This window comes from Oncorhynchus kisutch, linkage group LG27, assembly GCF_002021735.2.
Source record: "Oncorhynchus kisutch isolate 150728-3 linkage group LG27, Okis_V2, whole genome shotgun sequence".
Classification (NCBI taxonomy): Eukaryota; Metazoa; Chordata; class Actinopteri; order Salmoniformes; family Salmonidae; genus Oncorhynchus; species Oncorhynchus kisutch.
In genome coordinates this window covers 24,559,493-24,580,922 of record NC_034200.2, presented here as the reverse complement: position 1 = coordinate 24,580,922, position 21,430 = coordinate 24,559,493, and the positions used below count along the sequence as shown (strand labels likewise).

Below are 21,430 nucleotides of genomic sequence, written 5' to 3'. Positions count from 1 at the left end.
CAAGAGTCCTCCTGGCAGGCTGTGATGTAAAACCTTACGTGGGTCATACAGGCAGTTCTGTATCAGTTGGTGTGATGGGCTGGCCTTGTCTGTGGGAAAGATAGCAGGTTGTTTGGAAAATTGTAAGAAGACGGTGCTATGTCAGCAGGTTGCCTTGACGATGAAGTTAACCGACATTTAGTTGTGCATGTATTGAAAGCAGTAACTTCCCCCAATGTAATCTGAACAGTTAATGACTCTAGGACCAAGAAAATGTATTCAAAATAGCTTCTGAATTGTCATAATTGTATTTTGGTTAATAGGAAAATATGGCAGTGTTTTCTGTTTTGGATATGTAATTAGGCAATTCCATAAATATGAAATGCACAAAGCCCATAAATGGTAATTATGGATTGAATGACAAGCTAGTTCACCAGTCTGTTCCCCATTGAAAGTAAATTAGACACAATCAGTACAGTACAACCAGTTCAAAACCCGTACATGTCTCTGAATCTCCCCTGGTCTCGGTGACGGACAGAAGAGCAGTTGGTGAACGGGGTCGCTTACCATCGCCTTGCGCTCTGTTGAACTGTATTGCTCCACGCACACACAAGCCCAGCTGCAGACTGCCTGGTGGGTGCTGTGAATCAGCCAGTGATGTGTGATCTCCATTGTCCCTAGTCTAGCAGGTCAATGGAAATGGGCGGATAGTGTGGTTGCAGCAGAGGGAGCCTAGCGTTCTGTTCATTCTCCCTTCGGTATGTGCCGGCCGTCCGATCCACATGCTGAGTAGTCAGCAGCATGTCCCTCTCTCAGAAAGACGGTCATACCTTTTCATAATGTTGATCTTTTATTCAAAAACATTTTTGGTGAGTTTGTGGATTGATACGAAAACTGAATTTGATTTTAAATTGTTGATAGGTTCTAGCTGATAGCTCTGTAACACATTGTTTTGGTTGGAAACAGTAGGAAATCTTTTTTTAGATGTTTTCATTTTGACCTCAACAAAGCAGCTCACTGAAACCGGACGCGACTAAGATGGCCAATGCACTGGAAGAACTACAGTACCTATTGAAAGTCTGCACACCCTTTGCACAGTCTTCAAATTATTTTTTTTTTCTACCAATGTACATAATTTACTCCACATTTACAAAGTGAAATAAATGATCAAAGTGGCTTGGGTGGTGGGAGTGGCAATTTGCACGGTCGGCTCAGCAACATTTTAGAGAACATTTTAGAGGCCCCCATCTTGACGGTGTAGAGATGTTTCCGTTTTTAAGCTTATATCCTGCAATTCTACACAGTTTGCTATTCAGCTGAGAAATAATGTTGCACTTTTAAAGCGGATTTTCCTTGGTTTCTACATATTCTGTGTTTTTCAATCCCAACTTTATTTTTTATTTCACTGTTTGGATTTAGGCATCCTGAAAAACCACTTAGGCAACCTGCCCAAGGATTTAAATGGAAGAAAAATCCATCCACTCCAAATTACCCGCCTGTAGGACAAAGTGAAAAGAACTTAAGCCTGTGTTAAAAAAATAAATATGTAAAAGCCATTCCAAATCCACTGCAACAACGCTGTTAAGTAATACTGCAAGACATGGCAAAGAAATTAACTTTTTGGCCTAAATGTAAAAACCTACAAGCTTGGGCTACATCCAATACCACACAACACAATGAAACGCAGGAAAACCCCCTCAGTCTTTTGAAAAGTTAACCCTGAGAGATGTATTTTTAGCGGGACAATTACATTATTTTCAATGCTATCAGCAGAATGGATTTTCCAAAAGGTGTTGAGTGTTCTTGTGTGGGTTTGAATATTGCTGTCCATCAATGATTGGAAACTCAGTAAAACAAATTCACTGAGCTTCAGCAATTTTGGCAAAAACAATGGATAAATATTGCCCTAAGAGTTGTGCAAAGTTAGTAGAATATCATTTAAAATTATTCATAGCCGTAATGGATACAAATGGTGCTTCATCAAGTATTGGGCTAAGTCTGGGGTGTGAAGACATGCAATATTTTTTCAGGGATTGCAGGATTTCTTTTAACCCTAATTAAAAATATATATTTTTATGCTTATTTGCAACATTTTGGTAGGCTATTTCTCTAATTAGATACATGCAGCTTCTGTCATTACTGCCCTAGAAGATTAAATAAACTAATGCTCATCAGAATAATGTAATAAATCTAGTTGACATTGGTAAAATGCTCTTTCATCTCTGCTTCTCTCTTGCAGCAGGCATTTGGGGACTGGGGAGAAAATGCAATAACCCCCCAAAAATGGGAAAGCTCTAACGTGCAAAATTTCCAAATGACATCGGATTGACCGGTTATAAGGACATTTTAAAAGCAGTGAAAACGACCCAACATGTTCATGATAAGATTTCAGTTTGGCTTGGATTGCATGGTTGACATTGCATGGTTGACATACTATCACCTTTTGACGCTGATAAAGATAGCATCTTTACAGACGGTCCCTAACCGTACATTCATTCTCTCAATCATATTTCTCATCTCCTTTTCCTAAGTAAAAATGTCCATTTGGTGTATAATTTTACTGCAAGACATGCTTAATCCTGCAGAAGTTCATATTATATTAGGCTGTGTAAGAGGATATAGACCTAGCCTAACTGAACACTGACTATTACATTTAACCCATCTGAACAGTAGACTGCAGTTGCCTTGACGTGCCACATTTGAAGTCACCTTGTGACTCTTGAATAGTGACTAACCATCATCACATAACATAACCGACCGGCACTGCTATCATTTGCTTTTACCACTTCACCAAATATTTCCCAAACATGACTTTTCTAGCCCTCCCTTTCTCTTTATTTTCAACTCTCAATTTTGCAGCCAATCTCTTATTGAATTACACTGTGGATCGAAGTTCTGCCCGTTCTCAAAAGCATGAACTGCTGGATGCAGTAAGAGAATGCCTGGGTTATGTCCCAAATGGCACCCTATTCCCTACATAGTGGACTACTTTTGACCAGAGGGTCAAAAGTAGTGCACTACATAGAGAATATGGGTTCCCCAGGTTTGCTTGTCATTATTCCTGCAGCACACACTAGACTACTGCAACACAATTTCCCCTGCCATGACCCCTCAAAAGAGCGAAGATGTGGTGGTTCACGGGAATAAAAAATATGTGCTGTATTTGGATATGGATTAGCGATTGTCAAGGATGCACAGAAATTCCAAAATGTGTGTTTTTAGTTCAGATTATTTGTTTGAAATATGTGATCTATAGGCTGTGCTTCATAAGCTGTTTATTGATGAAATATTTAGTGAGAATCACAACAGATTTTGTACCCTATTGTAGCTCTTAAAGGTGCTGTAGCCTACCTAGGGTGTACAATGTTCAATTACAGCATTATTTATTCTGCAGTTATTCTATTGCTATTCTGTTACCAGTCAAATGTACATGTTAATAGTACAGTCGTGGCCAAAAGTTGAATGACAAATATACATTTTCACAAAGTTTGCTGCTTCAGTGTCTTTAGATATTTTTGTCAGATTTTACTATGGAATACTGAAGTATAATTACAAGCATTTCATAAGTGTTAAAGGCTTTTATTGACAATTACATGAAGTTGATGCAAAGAGTCAATATTTGCAGTGTTGACCCTTTTTCAAGACCTCTGCAATCCGCCCTGGCATGCTGTCAATTAACTTCACATCCTGACTGATGGCAGCCCATTCTTGCATAATCAACGCTTGGAGTTTGTCAGAATTTGTGGGTCTTTGTTTGTCCACCCACCTCTTGAGGATTGACCACAAGTTCTCAATGGAATTAAGGTCTGAGGAGTTTCCTGGCCATGGACCCAAAATATTGATGTTTTGTTCCCCGAGCCACTTAGTTATCACTTTTGCCTTATGGCAAGGTGCTCCATCATGCTGGTAAAGGCATTGTTCGTCACTAAATTGTTCTTGGATGGTTGGGAGAAGTTGCTCTCGGAGGACATGTTGGTAACATTCTTTAATCATGGCCGTGTTCTTAGGCAAAATTATGAGTGAGCCAAACTCCCTTGGCTGAGAAGCAACCCCACACATGAATAGTCTCAGGATGCTTTACTGTTGGCATGACACAGGACTGATGGTAGCGCTCACCTTGTCTTCTCCTGACAAGCTTTTTTCCGGTTGCCCCAAACAATCAGAAAGGGGATTCATCAGAGAGAATGACTTTACCCCAGTCCTCAGCAGCCCAATCCCTGTACCTTTTGCAGAATATCAGTCTGTCCCTGATGTTTTTCCTGAGAGAAGTGGCTTCTTTGCTGCCCTTCTTGACACCAGGCCATTTTCCAAAAGTCTTCACCTCACTGTGCGTGCAGATGCACTCACCTGCCTGCTGCCATTCCTGAGCAAGCTCTGTACTGGTGGTGCCCCGATCCCACAGCTGAATCAACTTTAGGAGACGGTCCTGGCGTTTGCTGGACTTTCTTGGGCGCCCTGAAAAGCCTTCTTCACAACAATTGAACCGCTCTCCTTGAAGTTCTTGATGATCCGATAAATGGTTGATTTTAGGTGAAATCTTACTGGCAGCAATATCCTTGCCTGTGAAGCCCTTTTTGTACAAAGCAATGATGACGGCACGTGTTTCCTTGCAGGTAACCATGATTGACAGAGAGAACAATGATTCCAAGCATCACCCTCCTTTTGTCTGTTTTTTTAACTCAATCAGCATGACAGAGTGATCTCCAGCCTTGTCCTCGTCAACACTCACCTGTGTTAATGACAGAATCACTGACATGTCAGCTGGTCCTTTTGTGGCAGGGCTGAAATGCAGTGGAAATGTTTTTGGGGGATTCAGTTCCTTTGCATGGCAAAGAGGGACTTTGCAATTAATTGCAATTCATCTGATCACTCTTCATAACATTCTGGAGTATATGCAAATTGCCATCATACAAACTGAGGCAGCAGACTTTGTGAAAAACCTTTGGCCACAACTGTATATTCTGATTACAATTAATCATGTCTCATTTTATTGGCTTCCAAAATGTAAGTAGATATATCTAGCTGTCCAATAACACATTCTGATTGAATGGCTTGTCCTGCACTTTGTAAAAACCTGCATGTTGGAAAAAGATCTTGGTTCCTTGCTATGTTTAGAGATGTTTAATACAAAGAGGACTCTGTCCACAAAAATAAGAGTTGAGTCTTCAAAGGCAACGGCAGTTTTGAATACAAAGATAACTGAGTTATTTAGCTGCTTTTTTTTTTTGTCCTCCCCCAAGAGTTCACCGAGATCAGTTATTTAAAGAGGACTATATGTGAAAATACCCCTAGATGCTTCACATGACTGAGTCAGGGGTAGAACATAGGCTTCTGCCCCAAATTGCACCCTATTCCTTATAGTTCACTACCTTTGATCATAGGGCTCTGGTCAAGAGGAGTGAACTATATCGGGACTATGGTGCCATTGGACGCACCCATGCTCTTGATGATCCATTCTCTTAGCACCCATGCTCTTGATTCTCCGTTCTGTTGATCCATTCTCTTAGCACCCATGCTCTTCTAACCCATTCATTTACATGTCCATTTGTCCTGATGCCTCACGCCTGTTTCCCTCTGCAGCTGTCATGTATGTGATGGGAGCCCTGGGTCCGGCTGCTGGGTACCTGCTAGGAGGAGTTCTCATTGGCTTCTACGTAGACCCCAAGACTGTGGTCAACATAGATCAGAGCGACCCTCGCTTTATTGGCAACTGGTAATGTTCCAGACTTTTCACTGAATATGTTAAATTATGAGATTAAATAAAGATATTAGCCATTTCCATGTTTGGTTGCCATAATATATACGATTGGATATATTAGAAATGTACATGTTAGCTTGTCAAATGGTGTCTGACTTTGAAATGCATATTACTATTGTAGTGTTCCATGGTGTGTTTAATATGGGGTTTGTATGTTGTGGGAATGTGCTATTGAACTCAGTGCAGATAATAGGATAGATTATCTTAGACACACAGTAGTTGTATACATAATAAATACTGTACATTACACTGAAAATACATTTAATTTTGTAACTAATATAGGGCCTAAGCTAAACCCTCCCTGCTCTCTCAGGTGGAGCGGATTCCTGCTCTGTTCTGTTGCTATGCTGCTGGTCATCTTCCCCATGTTCACCTTCCCCAAAAAGCTGCCTCCCAGAAACAAGAAGAAGAAGAAGAGGAAAAAGATTAGCCTGGACAACGTGTCCAGTGATGATGAGATCACCAAGGAGAAGACCAACAGCAAGAGCCAGACGGTTACATCGTCCATGGGCTTTGGGAAAGACATCAAAGGTATGCTATACAGAAAGCAGATGCGTTCCAAATGGCACCCAATTCTCTGCGTCAGGGCTGTTCATCCTGGTCTGAAACACTGTTTTCATCCTCTCCTTCTAATCAGGGACTAATTCAGACGTGGGACACCAGGTGAGTGCAATTAACTACCAGGTAGAAACAAAGTGTTTAAGCCATCCAGGACCAGAATTGAACAGCCCTATGTGCCCTTGTCAAATAAAGTGCACTATATATAGCTAGGCTAGGGTGCAATTTGGGGCGCTCACTGAGGCTATTATTAGAAGCAGGGTTATCTTAATGACTCTTGCCTCTCATACTATTACTGATGATAGTCTATCAGCGCTCGGCATGGTTTGTTGCTGCCACAGACTGCTATATACAGCTATATAATATATATAGCTAGAGCTGAACTGCTGTCACACACATTTTTATTACACAATAATCAAAGCTCATTGCCACTTTTTTTTTAATGTTCTAATAAAGTCCACTTCATTAAGCTACTACTGTATGGTGTTTCATACTAATCTGGGCAGGTGAAATGTACTTCCTTTTAAGGTGATGCGTAATCTGAATAGGAAGTGAATTACATTCTACATAATCCTTTGTCTTCCTGGTGAGCAGATGTGCCCTAGGATAACTCCATAATATAATTGGACCTTCAGCCTTTGAGTCTGTCTGTGATGCTCATTTAGCTAACGTGCTGTGTTTTCTCTTTATTTCTCTCTCTTTCAAACTTTCTCACTCCCCCTCTTTCTCTCCCTTCCTGTCATTGTGTAGAGCTGCCTAAGGCTGCAGTGAGGATCCTGAGTAATGTCACCTTCCTGTTTGTGAGCCTGTCCTACACTGCAGAGAGCGCCATCGTCACCGCCTTCATCACCTTCATACCAAAGTTCATAGAGTCGCAATTCGGCATCCCAGCGTCCAGCGCTAGTATCTACACAGGTAAAGGCGCCCCTAGTATCTACACGGGTAAAGGCGCCCCTAGTATCTACACGGGTAAAGGCGCCCCTAGCATCTACACGGGTAAAGGCGCCCCTAGCATCTACACGGGTAAAGGCGCCCCTAGCATCTACACGGGTAAAGGCGCCCCTAGCATCTACACGGGTAAAGGCGCCCCTAGCATCTACACGGGTAAAGGCGCCCCTAGCATCTACACGGGTAAAGGCGCCCCTAGCATCTACACGGGTAAAGGCGCCCCTAGCATCTACACGGGTCAAGGCGCCCCTAGCATCTACACGGGTCAAGGCGCCCCTAGCATCTACACGGGTCAAGGCGCCCCTAGCATCTACACGGGTAAAGGCGCCCCTAGCATCTACACGGGTAAAGGCGCCCCTCTAACATCCCTCTAACTGTATTCAATTGAACTGTTCACCTGTACTAGATTTGCACCCTGAAGCGCATATCTTGGAATACAGGTCTGTTGGATCTAAATGACCTCTAGCTTCACCACATAGATCAATTAGAAGTCCGAGCCTTCCCATTCCTCACAAGCACCTCAGTCTGGGACTCGCACTCACTACTCACTACTTGACCATGTCCCAGATGCCCCCTTTATTTGAGGGGGTGTCTTAAAGCTCCCTCACCACTCCCCTAGAAAGGAGTATCTACTCTGTCATGTGTACTTTGGATGGTGTGTTTGGAAGTGAACAGAAGGCCGAAGTAAATTCTGTTGTAGAATTGTATACGTGTAAATGTGAAACAGATTGCCGTGATCTAATCTTTCCGTTCTAGAGAACACCATTGACCATCTTTCTTGTGCTGGCCCAGGTGTGATCATCGTGCCCAGTGCTGGGGTGGGGATAGTCCTGGGGGGCTACATCATTAAGAAGCTGAAGTTGGGAGCCAGAGAGTCAGCCAAGCTGGCCATGATCTGTAGTGGGGTCTCTCTGCTCTGCTTCTCTACTCTGTTCATAGTGGGATGTGAGAGCATCAACCTGGGAGGCATCAACATTCCATACACCACTGGGTAAGATGCAGACCGCCCTCCTTTCTTTCCTTCACTCAATATCCCTCTCTGAATCTTTTGATTCTTTCTCTGCAAACATTCCACCCTCAAAAACAATATCAAAGAATTTAAGCAATGTTTGTTTGTACACTCAGCAGTGTGCGTGCATTTGTGGTGAAGGTCATGATAAAGGCAGAAGGCCCCTGTGGCTGTCACCAGACTGAACAACTTTGATGCATGAAAATGTTATCTAGAATTTGAGGCTGATCGATATGCGATTTTTGGGTCCGGTACTGATTTTAGGAAGGCAAAAGTCACTGATTACCGATATCTGCCGATTTATATCGTTTTTTAGAGGTGGAATAAAAGACAGACAAATTGACACATTGTGCTCAAAAGGATTAACAAGATACTCTAAATTATGATGATTTATTTAAGAACATTTTATTTGTGGTTTAACATGAAGAAACTATATATCCTCTATAAATACAACCCTTGTTTAGTTTACCTTCTTGGGGACCATGTAAAAATGTGTATATCGATGGAAGTGGATAAGAAGTATGCAAAAGTGTTTGTGCTAAACTACCACAAGCGGTATCTGACTGACGAATTAAACTTTGTCTCAAGGTAAATCTGAAACTACACCGTTCACAAATAAGCTTTGAAATGCAGTAGCATGCCATTCAAAAAGGTACCACTAGGTGTCAGCATTTGTCTTGAGTAGATTTACTACAGCGTTTACAACAGTCGAAGGTCATGTAAACAAACACTTGATGACACCTCCGTGGTTATGACAAGCACAAGCTTGTCTTACAGAAAGCACATATACATTACACTGTTATTCAATATAAAATATATTGGCTAGATTTCAACTTCAAATTGCATGTGCCGATGACAGAAAACGTTTATGCAGCCAAATGCTTGTCGCACTGGTTTTAGTCACACATTCTAATTTAGCTAGCTAACATTAGCTTCTTAGATCTGCGCCAACTGTCTTGCTGTTTGCAGATTGTATATTTCTGGAAAAACTAAATAAATAAGCCCACTAGATAACATAATGGGGCCCAGAAAGTAACAGCTTAGATATGTATTACTAACCCAAGATGCTGTACTTCATCTGTATTGTTTAGTGGGAGAAAATTAGGCATAGAGGGCAGAACAAGCAAGGATGTGGGAAAAGTCAAGCATGAGCTAACGAGACCCGATTGACGTGTTGTAGAGTGTCTTTGCATTTTTCCGTTAGGGAATGCCATTTTTTATTTTTTTTATTTTGGTAAAGCGTTATGTTCGTAACAGATTCTAGTTTTGGGAACTGAGAAATGTATTGATTTGTTTCACTGATTGCGAAAATGAGCATAATGTCGGCCCAGTTTCATGTAGTTCCATCCTCTCCTGCTACTGGACTTCCACTACAGTGTTCTTTTTGTATCAAGGACGAGTGTTCACTTTGGCACCAGTTCAGTGTTAGCTTAGCTTGCTAGCTTGCAACATGTGCCAACTACCTTTCTGGCTAGCTTACATGAACTAAGTGAGAATGTGCTGAGGACAGGCCTGCTTGCTTGGTGACGTATACATTTAGATTATTTACTTATTCAAATCCGCTGGCTGTGGCAAGCTGCTCATCGTCAAGCCACCATGCCTAGTCTCTCTCACATTGTGACCTAGAGCTGAATGATGTTCAATGAGCAGCTGGTAGAGCGCCCTCTTCAGGCAAACAGTTAACATTTTAAAAAATTACCGCAGATTAGTTTATTATATGCATATAATACCGGCGCTTTATCTGTTGAATAAAGATCGACACAAATATCTCAATGAAAGGCTAGTATCAGACGATTTTAATATCGGTGAACCGATTTATCGGTGGGGCTCGATCTAGAAGGGAACTCTTTTCTGCAGTCCTGGGGACTTGTCTCCTCATGTCCAACCACGGGTGTATCCCAAATGCCACCCTATTCCCATTTAGTGCACTACTTTTGACTAGGACCCATTTGTTCCTGATCCAATTGATTTGTTCATCCCTCCCTGATACAACAATTGCAGATACAGTGGGGCAAAAAAGTATTTAGACAGCCACCAATTGTGCAAGTTCTCCCACTTAAAAAGATGAGAGGCCTGTAATTTTCATCATAAGTACACTTCAATTATGACAGACAAAGTGAGAGAAAAAAATCCAGAAAATCACATTGTAGGATTTTTTATGAATTTATTTGCAAATTATGGTGGAAAATAAGTATTTGGTCAATAACAAAAGTTTATCTCAATACTTTGTTATATACCCTTTGTTGGCAATGACAGTGTTCAAACGTTTTCTGTAAGTCTTCAAGGTTTTCACACACTGTTGCTGGTATTTTGGCCCATTCCTCCATGCAGATCTCCTCTAGAGCAGTGATGTTTTGGGGCTGTTGCTGGGCAACATGGACTTTCAACTCCCTCCAAAGATTTTCTATGGGGTTGAGATCTGGAGACTGGCTAGGCCACTCCAGGACCTTGAAATGCTTCTTACGAAGCCACTCCTTCGTTGCCCGGGCGGTGTGTTTGGGATCATTGTCATGCTGAAAGACCCAGCCACGTTTCATCTTCAATGCCCTTGCTGATGGAAGGAGGTTTTCACTCAAAATCTCACGATACATGGCCCCATTCATTCTTTCCTTTACATGGATCAGTCGTCCTGGTCCCTTTGCAGAAAAACAAATCAAAGCCCCAAATCATGATGTTTCCACCCCTATGCTTCACAGTAGGTATGGTGTTCTTTGGATGCAACTCAGCATTCTTTGTCCTCCAAACACGACGAGTTGAGTTTACCAAAAAGTTATATTTTGGTTTCATCTGACCATATGATATTCTCCCAATCTTCTTCTGGATCATCCAAATGCTCTCTAGCAAACTTCAGACGGGCCTGGACATGTACTGGCTTAAGCAGGGGGACACGTCTGGCACTGCAGGATTTGAGTCCCTGGCGGCGTAGTGTGTTACTGATGGTAGGCTTTGTTACTTTGTTCCCAGCTCTCTGCAGGTCATTCACTAGGTCTCCCCCGTGTGGTTCTGGGATTTTTGCTCACCGTTCTTGTGATCATTTTCACCCCACGGGGTGAGATCTTGCGTGGAGCCCCAGATCGAGGGAGATTATCAGTGGTCTTTTATGTCTTCCATTTCCTAATAATTGCTCCCACAGTTGATTTCTTCAAACCAAGCTGCTTACCTATTGCAGATTCAGTCTTCCCAGCCTGGTGCAGGTCTACAATTTTGTTTCTGGTGTCCTTTGACAGCTCTTTGGTCTTGGCCATAGTGGAGTTTGGAGTGTGACTGTTTGAGGTTGTGGACAGGTGTCTTTTATACTGATAACAAGTTCAAACATGTGCCATTAATACAGGTAACGAGTGGAGGACAGAGGAGCCTCTTAAAGAAGAAGTTACAGGTCTGTGAGAGCCAGAAATCTTGCTTGTTTGTAGGTGACCAAATACTTATTTTCCACCATAATTTGCAAATAAATTCATTAAAAATCCTACAATGTGATTTTCTGGATTTTTTTTCTCATTTTGTCTGTCATTGTTGAAGTGTACCTATGATGAAAATTACAGGCCTCTCTCATCTTTTTAAGTGGGAGAACTTGCACAATTGGTGGCTGACTAAATACTTTTTTGCCCCATTGTATAAGTGCCCTTGTTCTGGGAAATGTCAGTGTAAATGTGCCGATTTGAATAGCAGCACGGTAAGATATTCTGACTTAATATTATGTTTAATCAGTCTTCGGATAAAGCTGTGATGGACATTTTCCTCTAAGGGTATTTTGGTCTCTTCATCCCTCTCCCTTTCTCTCTCACCACCTCTTGCTTTATCTCCCTCTTCCTATACTCTCCCCCTTCATCTCCCTCTCCTTCCCTATACTCTGTCTCTATAAATAATATATCTCTCTCCCTCTCCTCAGTCCTACTCTGACCATGACCCATCGTAACCTGACTGGAGGGTGTAACGTGAACTGTGGCTGTAAGATCCATGAGTATGCGCCGGTCTGTGGTTCTGATGGCATCACATACTTTAACCCCTGCCTGGCAGGCTGTAGCAGTGTGGGCAACGACATCAAAGGAGTGAGTCACAACAGTAGGATTGCAAAATGTTAACTTAATGGTAACAGGTTTTCCTGGATTTCCTACTTATTCCAGAAATTTTCCAAATAGAATTTCTGAGAATTTGGGGAAAGTTACACAACTTTGCAACCTAAAGATAACCCTAAGGGCTCAGACACATCAATAGTGTTTGCTGGCCAGGAGTACTTAGCACCTCTGAACGTAGTTTGCAAACCAAGTGCTCACCGATTTTACGTGTGGAATCGTGTGAAAAATGTCGGCAGTGAGATGTCCACAACGGGTGGTCCCTAAAACACAGTGAGCTCGGCGGTCGGTCGGCAGATCAACATTCAGAGTTATATGTGTGTGTGTGTGTGTGAGAGCATTAAAGCTAAGGCCAGGAGTTATTCTTGGCCACCGTGACTTAACCAGTAAAAACTACACTGTTAGGCCCTAGTTATAGCTAACTGTCACGAACCGGCTCGAAGTTCGTAACAAAAGGGAGACAACGTGGAGACGAGGAATAACAAAATATATTTATTAATAAAGTAAACTAAATATAATATTTTTGCATGCATAAATGTGATAATGTGGGGTGTTGAAAGGTGCCAAAACAAACAGGTGTCCCATGTCGCTGACGACCCTCCCGGCTCCGCCCACCAGCATCCTAATAAGGAAAACAAGAGTGAAGAGAAATACAGCAGACAGAGTGGGAGGGTCGTCACACTAACTGTTCATAGAACAAACATTCGTGAAGCATCTATTTACAGTGTACAGCCCACATTGGTAGTACTTGAATAACACTCTCCTAGTGGTACGCACAGTTGCTCCCTAGACATTCACATCTAAAGTACAATAAGATGAGCTGAGTGTGATGCTTTGTGTCCCTCCCTTTCTCAGATCCGGAACTACGCAGACTGTGCGTGTGTCCAGAGCAGACAGGTCATCACCCCCTCCTCCAACGGCCAGGGCAACCAGCTGCAGCTGGTCATCGTCAAGACCTACCTGAATGAGAATGGCTACGCCTTGTCTGGGAAATGTGACCGCACCTGCAGCACACTCATCCCCTTCCTCATCTTCCTCTTCATCGTCACACTCATCACCGCCTGCGCTCAGCCCTCCGCCATTATCGTCACTCTCAGGTATAGACCAAAAGAAAGCACACTTGCAGTGCATTCGGATAGTATTCAGACCCATTCACTTTTTCCACATTTTGTTACGTTACAGCCTTATTCTAAAATTGATTTAAATACATTTTGTTCCTCATCAATCTACACACAATACCCCATAATGACAAAGCAAAAATATAGCAAAAACAGAACTTATTTACATAAGTATTCAGACCCTCTGAAATTGAGCTCAGGTGCATCCTGTTTCCATTGATCATCCTTGATGTTTCTACAACTTGATTGAAGTCCACCTGTGGTAAATTCAATTGATTGGACATGATTTGGAAAGGCACACCTGTCTATATAAATTCCCACAGTTGACGGTGCATGTCAGAGCAAAAACCAAGCCATGAGGTCAAAGGAATTGTCCATAGCGCTCTGAGACAGGATTATGTCGAGGTGCAGATCTGGGGAAGGTTAACAAAAAATGTCTGCAGCATTGAAGGTCCCCAAGAACAGAGTAGCCTCCATCATTCTTAAATGGAAGAAGTTTGGAACCACCAAGACTATTCCTAGACCTGGCCGCCCGGCCATACTGAGCAATCGAGGAAGAAGGGCCTTGTTCATGGAGGTGATCAACAACCCGATGGTCACTCTGTCAGAGTTCCTCTTTTGGAGATTGGAGAACCTCCCAGAAGGACAACTATCTCTGAAGCCCTCCACCAATCAGACAGAAGCCACTCCTCAGTAAAAGGCACGACAGCCCGCTTGGAGTTTGCCAAAAGGCACCTAAAGGACTTTCATACCATGAGAAACAAGATTCTCTGGGGACTATTTCATCCATTTTAGAAGGCTGTAACTTAACAAAATGTGGAAAAGGTCAAGGGGTCTAATTACTGTCCGGATGCACTGTATAGACACACCTATTTTGTAAGGGTTGATGTATGGACCCATCCCGGTACAAAACAAAATACACAAACAAGAAGTTGTGTGAAGTAGTAGTTGTATTGTGAGCACTCTTCACGGTTTCATCCCTTTTTTCTCTCTAGGTCAGTAGAAGAGCAGGAGAGACCCTTTGCACTTGGGATGCAGTTTGTTCTCCTCAGGACCCTTGGTGAGGAATGCAGCTTGTCTAACCAGGGAAATACACTGAATACAGTCATGTGCCATTCTGAGAGGTTGTTTTTTTTAGTTAAGTGTGATCTGACTCTGTCCATGAGGAGTAGTTAAAGGGGAATGTCATTTGGGAAGACTCATTTCCTGTCAGAATATTACTAAGAGGAAAAGGAATTTAAAAATATTCTCTGCATTTTCACACCTTTCACTTTGGAATGGTGGGCCACTGCTGTTAAATGAATGTAGGGTAAACACTGGAGTGGTGTCTCTTGTGATGCTTAAACCATCCACTCTGCACTCCGCTTTCAGCAACAAAGTAGAAGGAAAACTTAGTTTTACCATAAACACTTTCCCAGGTGTTTAAGATAACTGCAAAAACATAATTTGCACAGACGTAGCTAGCCTGTTATGTTAACATTAGTTATGCTAACCAAACAAGAATGTTTACAATGCCATGGCTTAATGCCTCTACATTCAACACAATTATTTTAATCAGAAAATAACTTCCATTCCATATAGCTACAGTTTTTGTTGTAGATCTCATTTCAAAAGATGAAAACAAATTATCCCAACTCTATTCTAGTAGCAGCTTGTGACGAGTTCATGTTGGACATGGATAAGAACTAGCCAAGGCTAGATCTAATATTTGTTTATTTTTTTTAACCTTTTATTTATTTAACTAGAAAAGTTAGTTAAGAAAATAACACATTATTATTTACAATGATGGCCCACCCTGGCCAAACCCTCCCCTAACCCAGACAACACTGGGCCAATTGTGCACCACAATATGGGACTTCCAATCACGGCCGGTTATGATACAGCCCAGGATCGAACCAGGGTCTGTAGTGACGCCTCTAGCACTGTGATGCAGTGCCTTAGATCGCTGCGCTACTCTGGAGCCCGAGCTGTATGATATTTTACCTTAATTTATATCGGACCAAGCTGAGTTTTTATTTTGTTTCCTAACCCTATAATCTAAATATATTACACCTACAGCTCAATGGAATGAGTTCTAAATTGAACCACTTTTAAATAGGGTCAAATTTGAACTATTTCTAAAATAAATGAATACAGAAACCTCTGCGATCATCTAGCTACATTTTAAAAAATCTTAACAGCCCTAATTGCTGATATTAAATATCTCAAGATCAAGTTGAAAACTTACTGTAATTAGACTGAAGATATTAGGTTTTTGAAATGGGAATATGTGTTTGGCTTCTTGCTCTGAAAGATGTTCTTCCTTCCCCTCAGCCTACATCCCTACATCCCTATACCAAACTTACTTCTGCTGTGTTCTAACTGTTCCTCTCCTCTCTCCCCAGCCTATATCCCTACTCCCATCTACTTTGGGGCGGTGATCGACACCACCTGTATGCTGTGGCAGCAGGACTGTGGTGTCCACGGCTCCTGCTGGGAGTACGACGTCACTTCCTTCCGCTTCGTCTACTTCGGCCTGGCTGCCAGCCTCAAGTTCATTGGCTTCATCTTCATCTTCCTCACCTGGTACTCCATCAAGTACAAGGAAGAGCGTCTGGAGCGCTGGCTGAAACACCTCTCGCCCATGGACACGGTCAGCGACCTCATCTGCCACGCCGGGGGTCACAAGGGGCACTCCCGTACCCGCTCCTGTCCCGTAAATATACCACGCAACGAACCTCCCATCATCCCCATCCTCAACAGGGGCCTCAGCAGCCAGAGCTGCCCGGGAAACAGCCTGAAGAGCCTGAAAGCAATAACCCCGCCGGCCCCTCGCCCTCCCACTCGCTCTCTAGAACAGGTGTCTGCCCGTATCTGAGTGCTGGGTGTTGTTTCCAACCATCTACAGCCCTCCCTGCTAGCCACAGTCTGCAATGTGTACCTTTTCTCATTCTGGTTCTCACTTGTATAGTATTATAGTGTGTAAACACACACTCACACACACAGGCACTGGATGTCACTCAAACAGTCAGCGGTTGGTCAACACATATACAGGAAGACACTGGGATGGGTACCTCGATTTAGCTTATCCCCTCTTCCTTCTGCCTAGTATGATAGTTTGCTTTTTTGTTTTCATCATGGAAGTGAATGTGTATTATCCCTGCATATCATTTCTTTAGAAAATTGCAAGTGTGATCTTAATGATGGTATTATGTGATGGTGCTATGTGAAAATGACATGAATAATATCCTACATTGCTCAGTTTTATTGTTAATTCTGAGACCTCAGCAGGATGAGGTAAGAAGCTTGGCCGGCTAGCACAACTAAATCCTGTACTATGCAAGGTCTTTTTGCCCTATTTTACAATGGCTAGCAGTACTAAAGGCACACAGTGAGTGTTGCCTTCCCTTCCCATACAATGTGCAAACGTCATTCAGCATTGGCCCATACCTGCGTGTAATGATGACTGGTTGACTTGGAAAGGATATTATTGAAACATTTGGAATTGGTACTTCTGTGGCAAGCTCATAGACAGGCCCACAAATACTTCCCTTGCCGTAGTTGTAGTTCAGACAGTTGGCTTGCATCCTAAATGGTTCCCTAATACCTATATAGTGCAATACATTTGACAAGTTCTCATATGCCTTTGGTCAAAAGTAGTGCACTACATGGGGAATAGGGTGCCATTTGGCATGCATACAATGACCCCCTGCTGGCTCTGGTGGAGAAGTCCAGACCATTGCTGCTGGTGCCAAGAGACTGCTGTGCTTCCCATGATCAGCTAAACCACACACCACTCTTTCACATAAGTTATTGTCAGTATTTTAGTGGCCTGTCAGACTTCACCCCACTTTTGAGCGAAGCCTAGGAGTCTGAGGCTATCAGTTTAGTTCAGTCTCTGTACCACACCAAGCATGAGTAAAAGGTATGGATGTATACATTTAATGCATATACCAGTAGCGCAACTTCTCCCATATACTGTGTAACCGAGCCACATTATCATTTTTAAACAATACTCTTTAGGGATTTAGTATAAAGTCCAACTACTCAGTATGTCTACCATACAGCATGTGCTACTGAACCACTGTCGGTGATATCAATCATGGCTTCTGAGGTTGTTTTGCCTTTTGGTGTAACCCTTTCTTACTAACTCAAACGAAGTTAGACTAATTGTTTAAACAGTGCTAAGTCGGGGGGGGCTGATTCTAGATCACAACTTCTACTTTAAGACTTGATACAGAAGGCCCATGAGCTGGAGGGCAACAAGATTGTTGAAACATTCAGGTGGCTTGTGGGTGTAACATGCAATATTCAAGTACGTATTGCTGTTAGTTTTGCAGGGTGTTTGAGGACACCTGCTGGTCAGATGTAGTAAGCAATATTGTAGAAAGACAAATTAAACTAGTGTTTTCCAAAGTAGGCAATTATTTGGTGGGATAATCAACATTTTCAGTTCAATCTAACACTTTAATGTTGGAAGTTAAATTGTGTTTTTCTATGTACCAATGTTGAGTTTGGGCAGTTGGGACAGCACTTACATGATATGATGTGGCAGTTGGGTTAGAGTTAATAGTATTAAAAGCTCTGATTTGAGTGGCCTTTGGGATATTATACTGAACTAAAATATAAACGCAACAAATGTAAATCAGATTTAGTCACATACTTACTTACGAGCCCTTAACCAACAATACAATTCAAGAAATAGAGTTAAGAAAATATTGACTAAATAAACTCAAGTAAAAAATAAAAACATGCAACAATTAACGATTTTACTGAGTTACAGTTCATATTAGGAAATTGGTCAACTTAAATAAATTCATTATGCCCTAATCTATGGATTTAACATGACTGGGCAGGGGCACAGCCATGGGTTCGCCTGGGAGGGAATAGGCCCACCCACTGGGGAGCCAGGCCCAGCCAGTCAGAATGAGTTTTTCCCTGCAAAAGGACTTTTATTACAGACCCATACTCTGTTTCATCAGCTGCCCGGATGGCTGGTTTCACACGATTCCGCAGGTGTAGAAATTGTGGACGTCCTGGGCTGGCGTGGTTACATGTGGTCTGTGGTTGTGAGGCTGGTCGGAGGTACTGCCAAATTCTCTAAAATGACATTGGAGGCATCTTATGGTAGAGAAATTAACATCCAATTCTCTGGCAACAGCTGTGGTGGACATTCCTGCAGTCAGCATGTCAATTGCACGCTCCTTTAACTTGTTAGGCCGGTTGTCCCCAGCACAGGGTGCACCTGTGGATTGATCATGCTGTTTGATCAGCTTCTTGATATGCCACATCTGTAAGGTGGATGGATTATTTTGTTAAAGGAGAAATGCTCACTATCAGGGATGTAAACAAATATGTGCACAACATTTGAGAGAGAAGCTTTTTGTGCATATGGAACATTTCTGTGATCTTATTTCAGCCCATGAAACATGGGACCGACACATTTACATGTTGCGTTTTGTATTTTTGTTCAGTATATAAGATGTTGCCGATTTAATATGGAAAGTGACCATAGCTCTTTATAACTGAATGATTAAGTGATTTTTTTTTTTTATGATTAAACTGACATTGCAATGTTATTCTAGATGACCATGTATCTGCCAATAGTAGTGACAGACAGGCTAATTGATGTAATAATTTTCAGTACTCATTGGAAAAATAGACTAAAGGATAGAAATCACAATTCTTAGTCAAACATTATGTATTCTTTCACATGAAATGCAGTGTATGTAGTGCGCATTTAGGGGCAAATATATTATATTTCTAGCTACATTTTGAATCAAGGATGCTAACTTTAGTGTTATTGAATCCAATGTTAGTGAAAGGCTACATTATGTTATCTTTCAGTGCCTCCTTTTCCTACTCATTGATTACAGTTGAGATGGATTAATACGTCCGTGTTTATTTAACCTTTTATGCCATTTTTTTATTTGGAAATTCTGAAATGCTCTTGACTTCAAGTAATGACACTAAATGATATGACTGACTGAAGAATTTAACTCTAGGGCTTTTTGTTTACTTGCTGCCATCAATAGACATTTTCAACCTGTACCTACAGTACCAGGATGTTTGCTGCAGAATTCCAGTAATCTTGTGATACTCACCCTCAAACCTACTGTTCCTCTGGAGCGAGAAGCGCTCTGTTACCTCCTTGTGTAGTGCTGTCATTGTATGTGGCATAAAACGAGGACTTGACCTGGATGCTACGATAGACTATTTCAGGTAGATTGTACTTGTATCTTCTTTGTCAGTATTGTATTTATTTCAGTTCAAGTTAGTGTTTAATGACAAGTTAATGTCTCAATTATATGGTCAACATCATCATAGGAAGAAAATTGTCAATTGTTTGCGGACACACTGTTTACAAATGCCTTGGATACTTGACCTCTGTCAATAAAAATGTGAAAAATAAAACCAATCCTGTGTATTGAAATGTGATTTTTGACTGATGCAACAAAAAGCCTGGGATGTTGTTAATGAAGAGCTTGTTGGAGCAGGTAATAAAGATAACATTTTGTCATGATTGAAGCTGGTCATGAGTCCCAAATGGTAACCTAATCCCTACACAATGCACTACGAGTCCCAAATGGTAACCTAATCCCTACACAATGCACTACTTTTTGACCCGTGGACCCTCAAAAGTAGTGCAGTATATAGGTAGGATATACTGTTTAAGCTAGAAGCATCATTCACACTTAAAGTGCAGACCGGTCAGGATTGAGATGTTGTATACAACCTTTTGATAACGTATACTTTTTAAACTATTACTTTTTGTGTCTTTGTCCATCTCTATTCACTTTAATGGGATTTATTCAACATTCTAAAGCTTCAACTTCTAACATTCTATTCACTGTAAAAGTAACTTATTTTTACCCTCCTTTTTCTCCCTAATTTCGATCTTGTCTCATCGCTGCAACTCTCCGATGGGCTCGGAAGGCGAAGGTCGAGTCATGCGTCCTCCGAAACATGACCCGCCAAACCCCGCTTCTTAACACTCACCCGCTTAACCCGGACGCCAGCCGCACCAATGTGTCGGAGGAAACACCGTTAAACTGACGACCAAGATTAGCCTGCAGGCACCCGGCCCGCCACAAGGAGTCACTAGAGCGCAAGGAGCAAATTTAAGCCCCTCGGGCCAAACCCTCCACTAACCCGGACAACGCTGGGCCAATTGTACACCTCCCTATGGGACTCCCGATCATGCCGGTTGCGATACAACACGGGATCGAACCCAGGTCTGTAGGGACGCATTTAGCACTGCGATGCAGACCACTGTGCCACTCGGGAGGCCAACAATGTAACTTATGACACAAATCAGTTCATTTTGACAACTTCTCCAAGAAATTATACAGAAACGTAGGGCATCCAGAAGTCTTAGTCTACTTTTATGCTATTCAAAATTGAAATCAGAACAGATATCTTCTATAAATCAAATGATACAGCCTATTTTAGTAACTACAACTTATTTTCTCTCAACTTTTACAAACAACTGAAATGTTGACCAAAAAATCTGAACATAAATATATTCTACCAATCAAACTATATGTTGCCTGAAGAGTTAAGCAAAGTTGGTAGAATCCTAGTCAAACTGATCCACAGCTCTAATTGCTGCCAAAAGAAGGGAACGCATTTTGTAATTTGGGCAGTGCTTGACTTGGGCAGGAGCTCACCGGCACCTCAAATTTTCCACTGCTTGAGTTCGTTCCCCTTGTAGAATATTAGATCATAAGTATTGTGGAGCTCCTGCACCTAAATATAAACAGTACCGGCACCTGAAACTAGTACAAGCACCTATTTCAGTCCAAGTCAAGCACTGCATTTGGGTGAATTATTCCTTTAAGCTCCTATTTAATGGGAGTTATATTTTATTTGATAGGAGATGATTTAAACTGTATGGGTTTTCAAGGCAGTTTTCTTTGGACAGTGTGTAAATGTGTAATATATGTTGTTTTTCTGGATATAATACAGTGAAGCTTAATGTTGGAACATTGATCAAACTGGACATTGGGGA

At 41.9% G+C, this 21,430-nt stretch overlaps 1 protein-coding gene across 5 annotated transcripts in view; it reads left to right on the top strand.

Annotated features, from left to right (window-relative positions):
• Positions 1–19,846, top strand: part of LOC109872147 (solute carrier organic anion transporter family member 5A1-like) — a 39,993-nt gene extending 20,147 nt beyond the window's left edge. For all 5 annotated transcript variants that reach the window (XM_020463261.2, XM_020463259.2, XM_031806986.1 and 2 more), the window contains exons 3-10: positions 5,560–5,692; positions 6,051–6,268; positions 7,046–7,210; positions 8,036–8,234; positions 12,139–12,298; positions 13,178–13,419; positions 14,436–14,500; positions 15,825–19,846. In XM_020463261.2, the coding sequence (XP_020318850.1) occupies positions 5,560–5,692; positions 6,051–6,268; positions 7,046–7,210; positions 8,036–8,234; positions 12,139–12,298; positions 13,178–13,419; positions 14,436–14,500; positions 15,825–16,297 (1,655 nt within the window). In that variant the 3' untranslated portion in view covers positions 16,298–19,846. The remainder of the gene's footprint in view (positions 1–5,559; positions 5,693–6,050; positions 6,269–7,045; positions 7,211–8,035; positions 8,235–12,138; positions 12,299–13,177; positions 13,420–14,435; positions 14,501–15,824) is intronic.
• Positions 19,847–21,430: the final 1,584 nt, after the last annotated feature.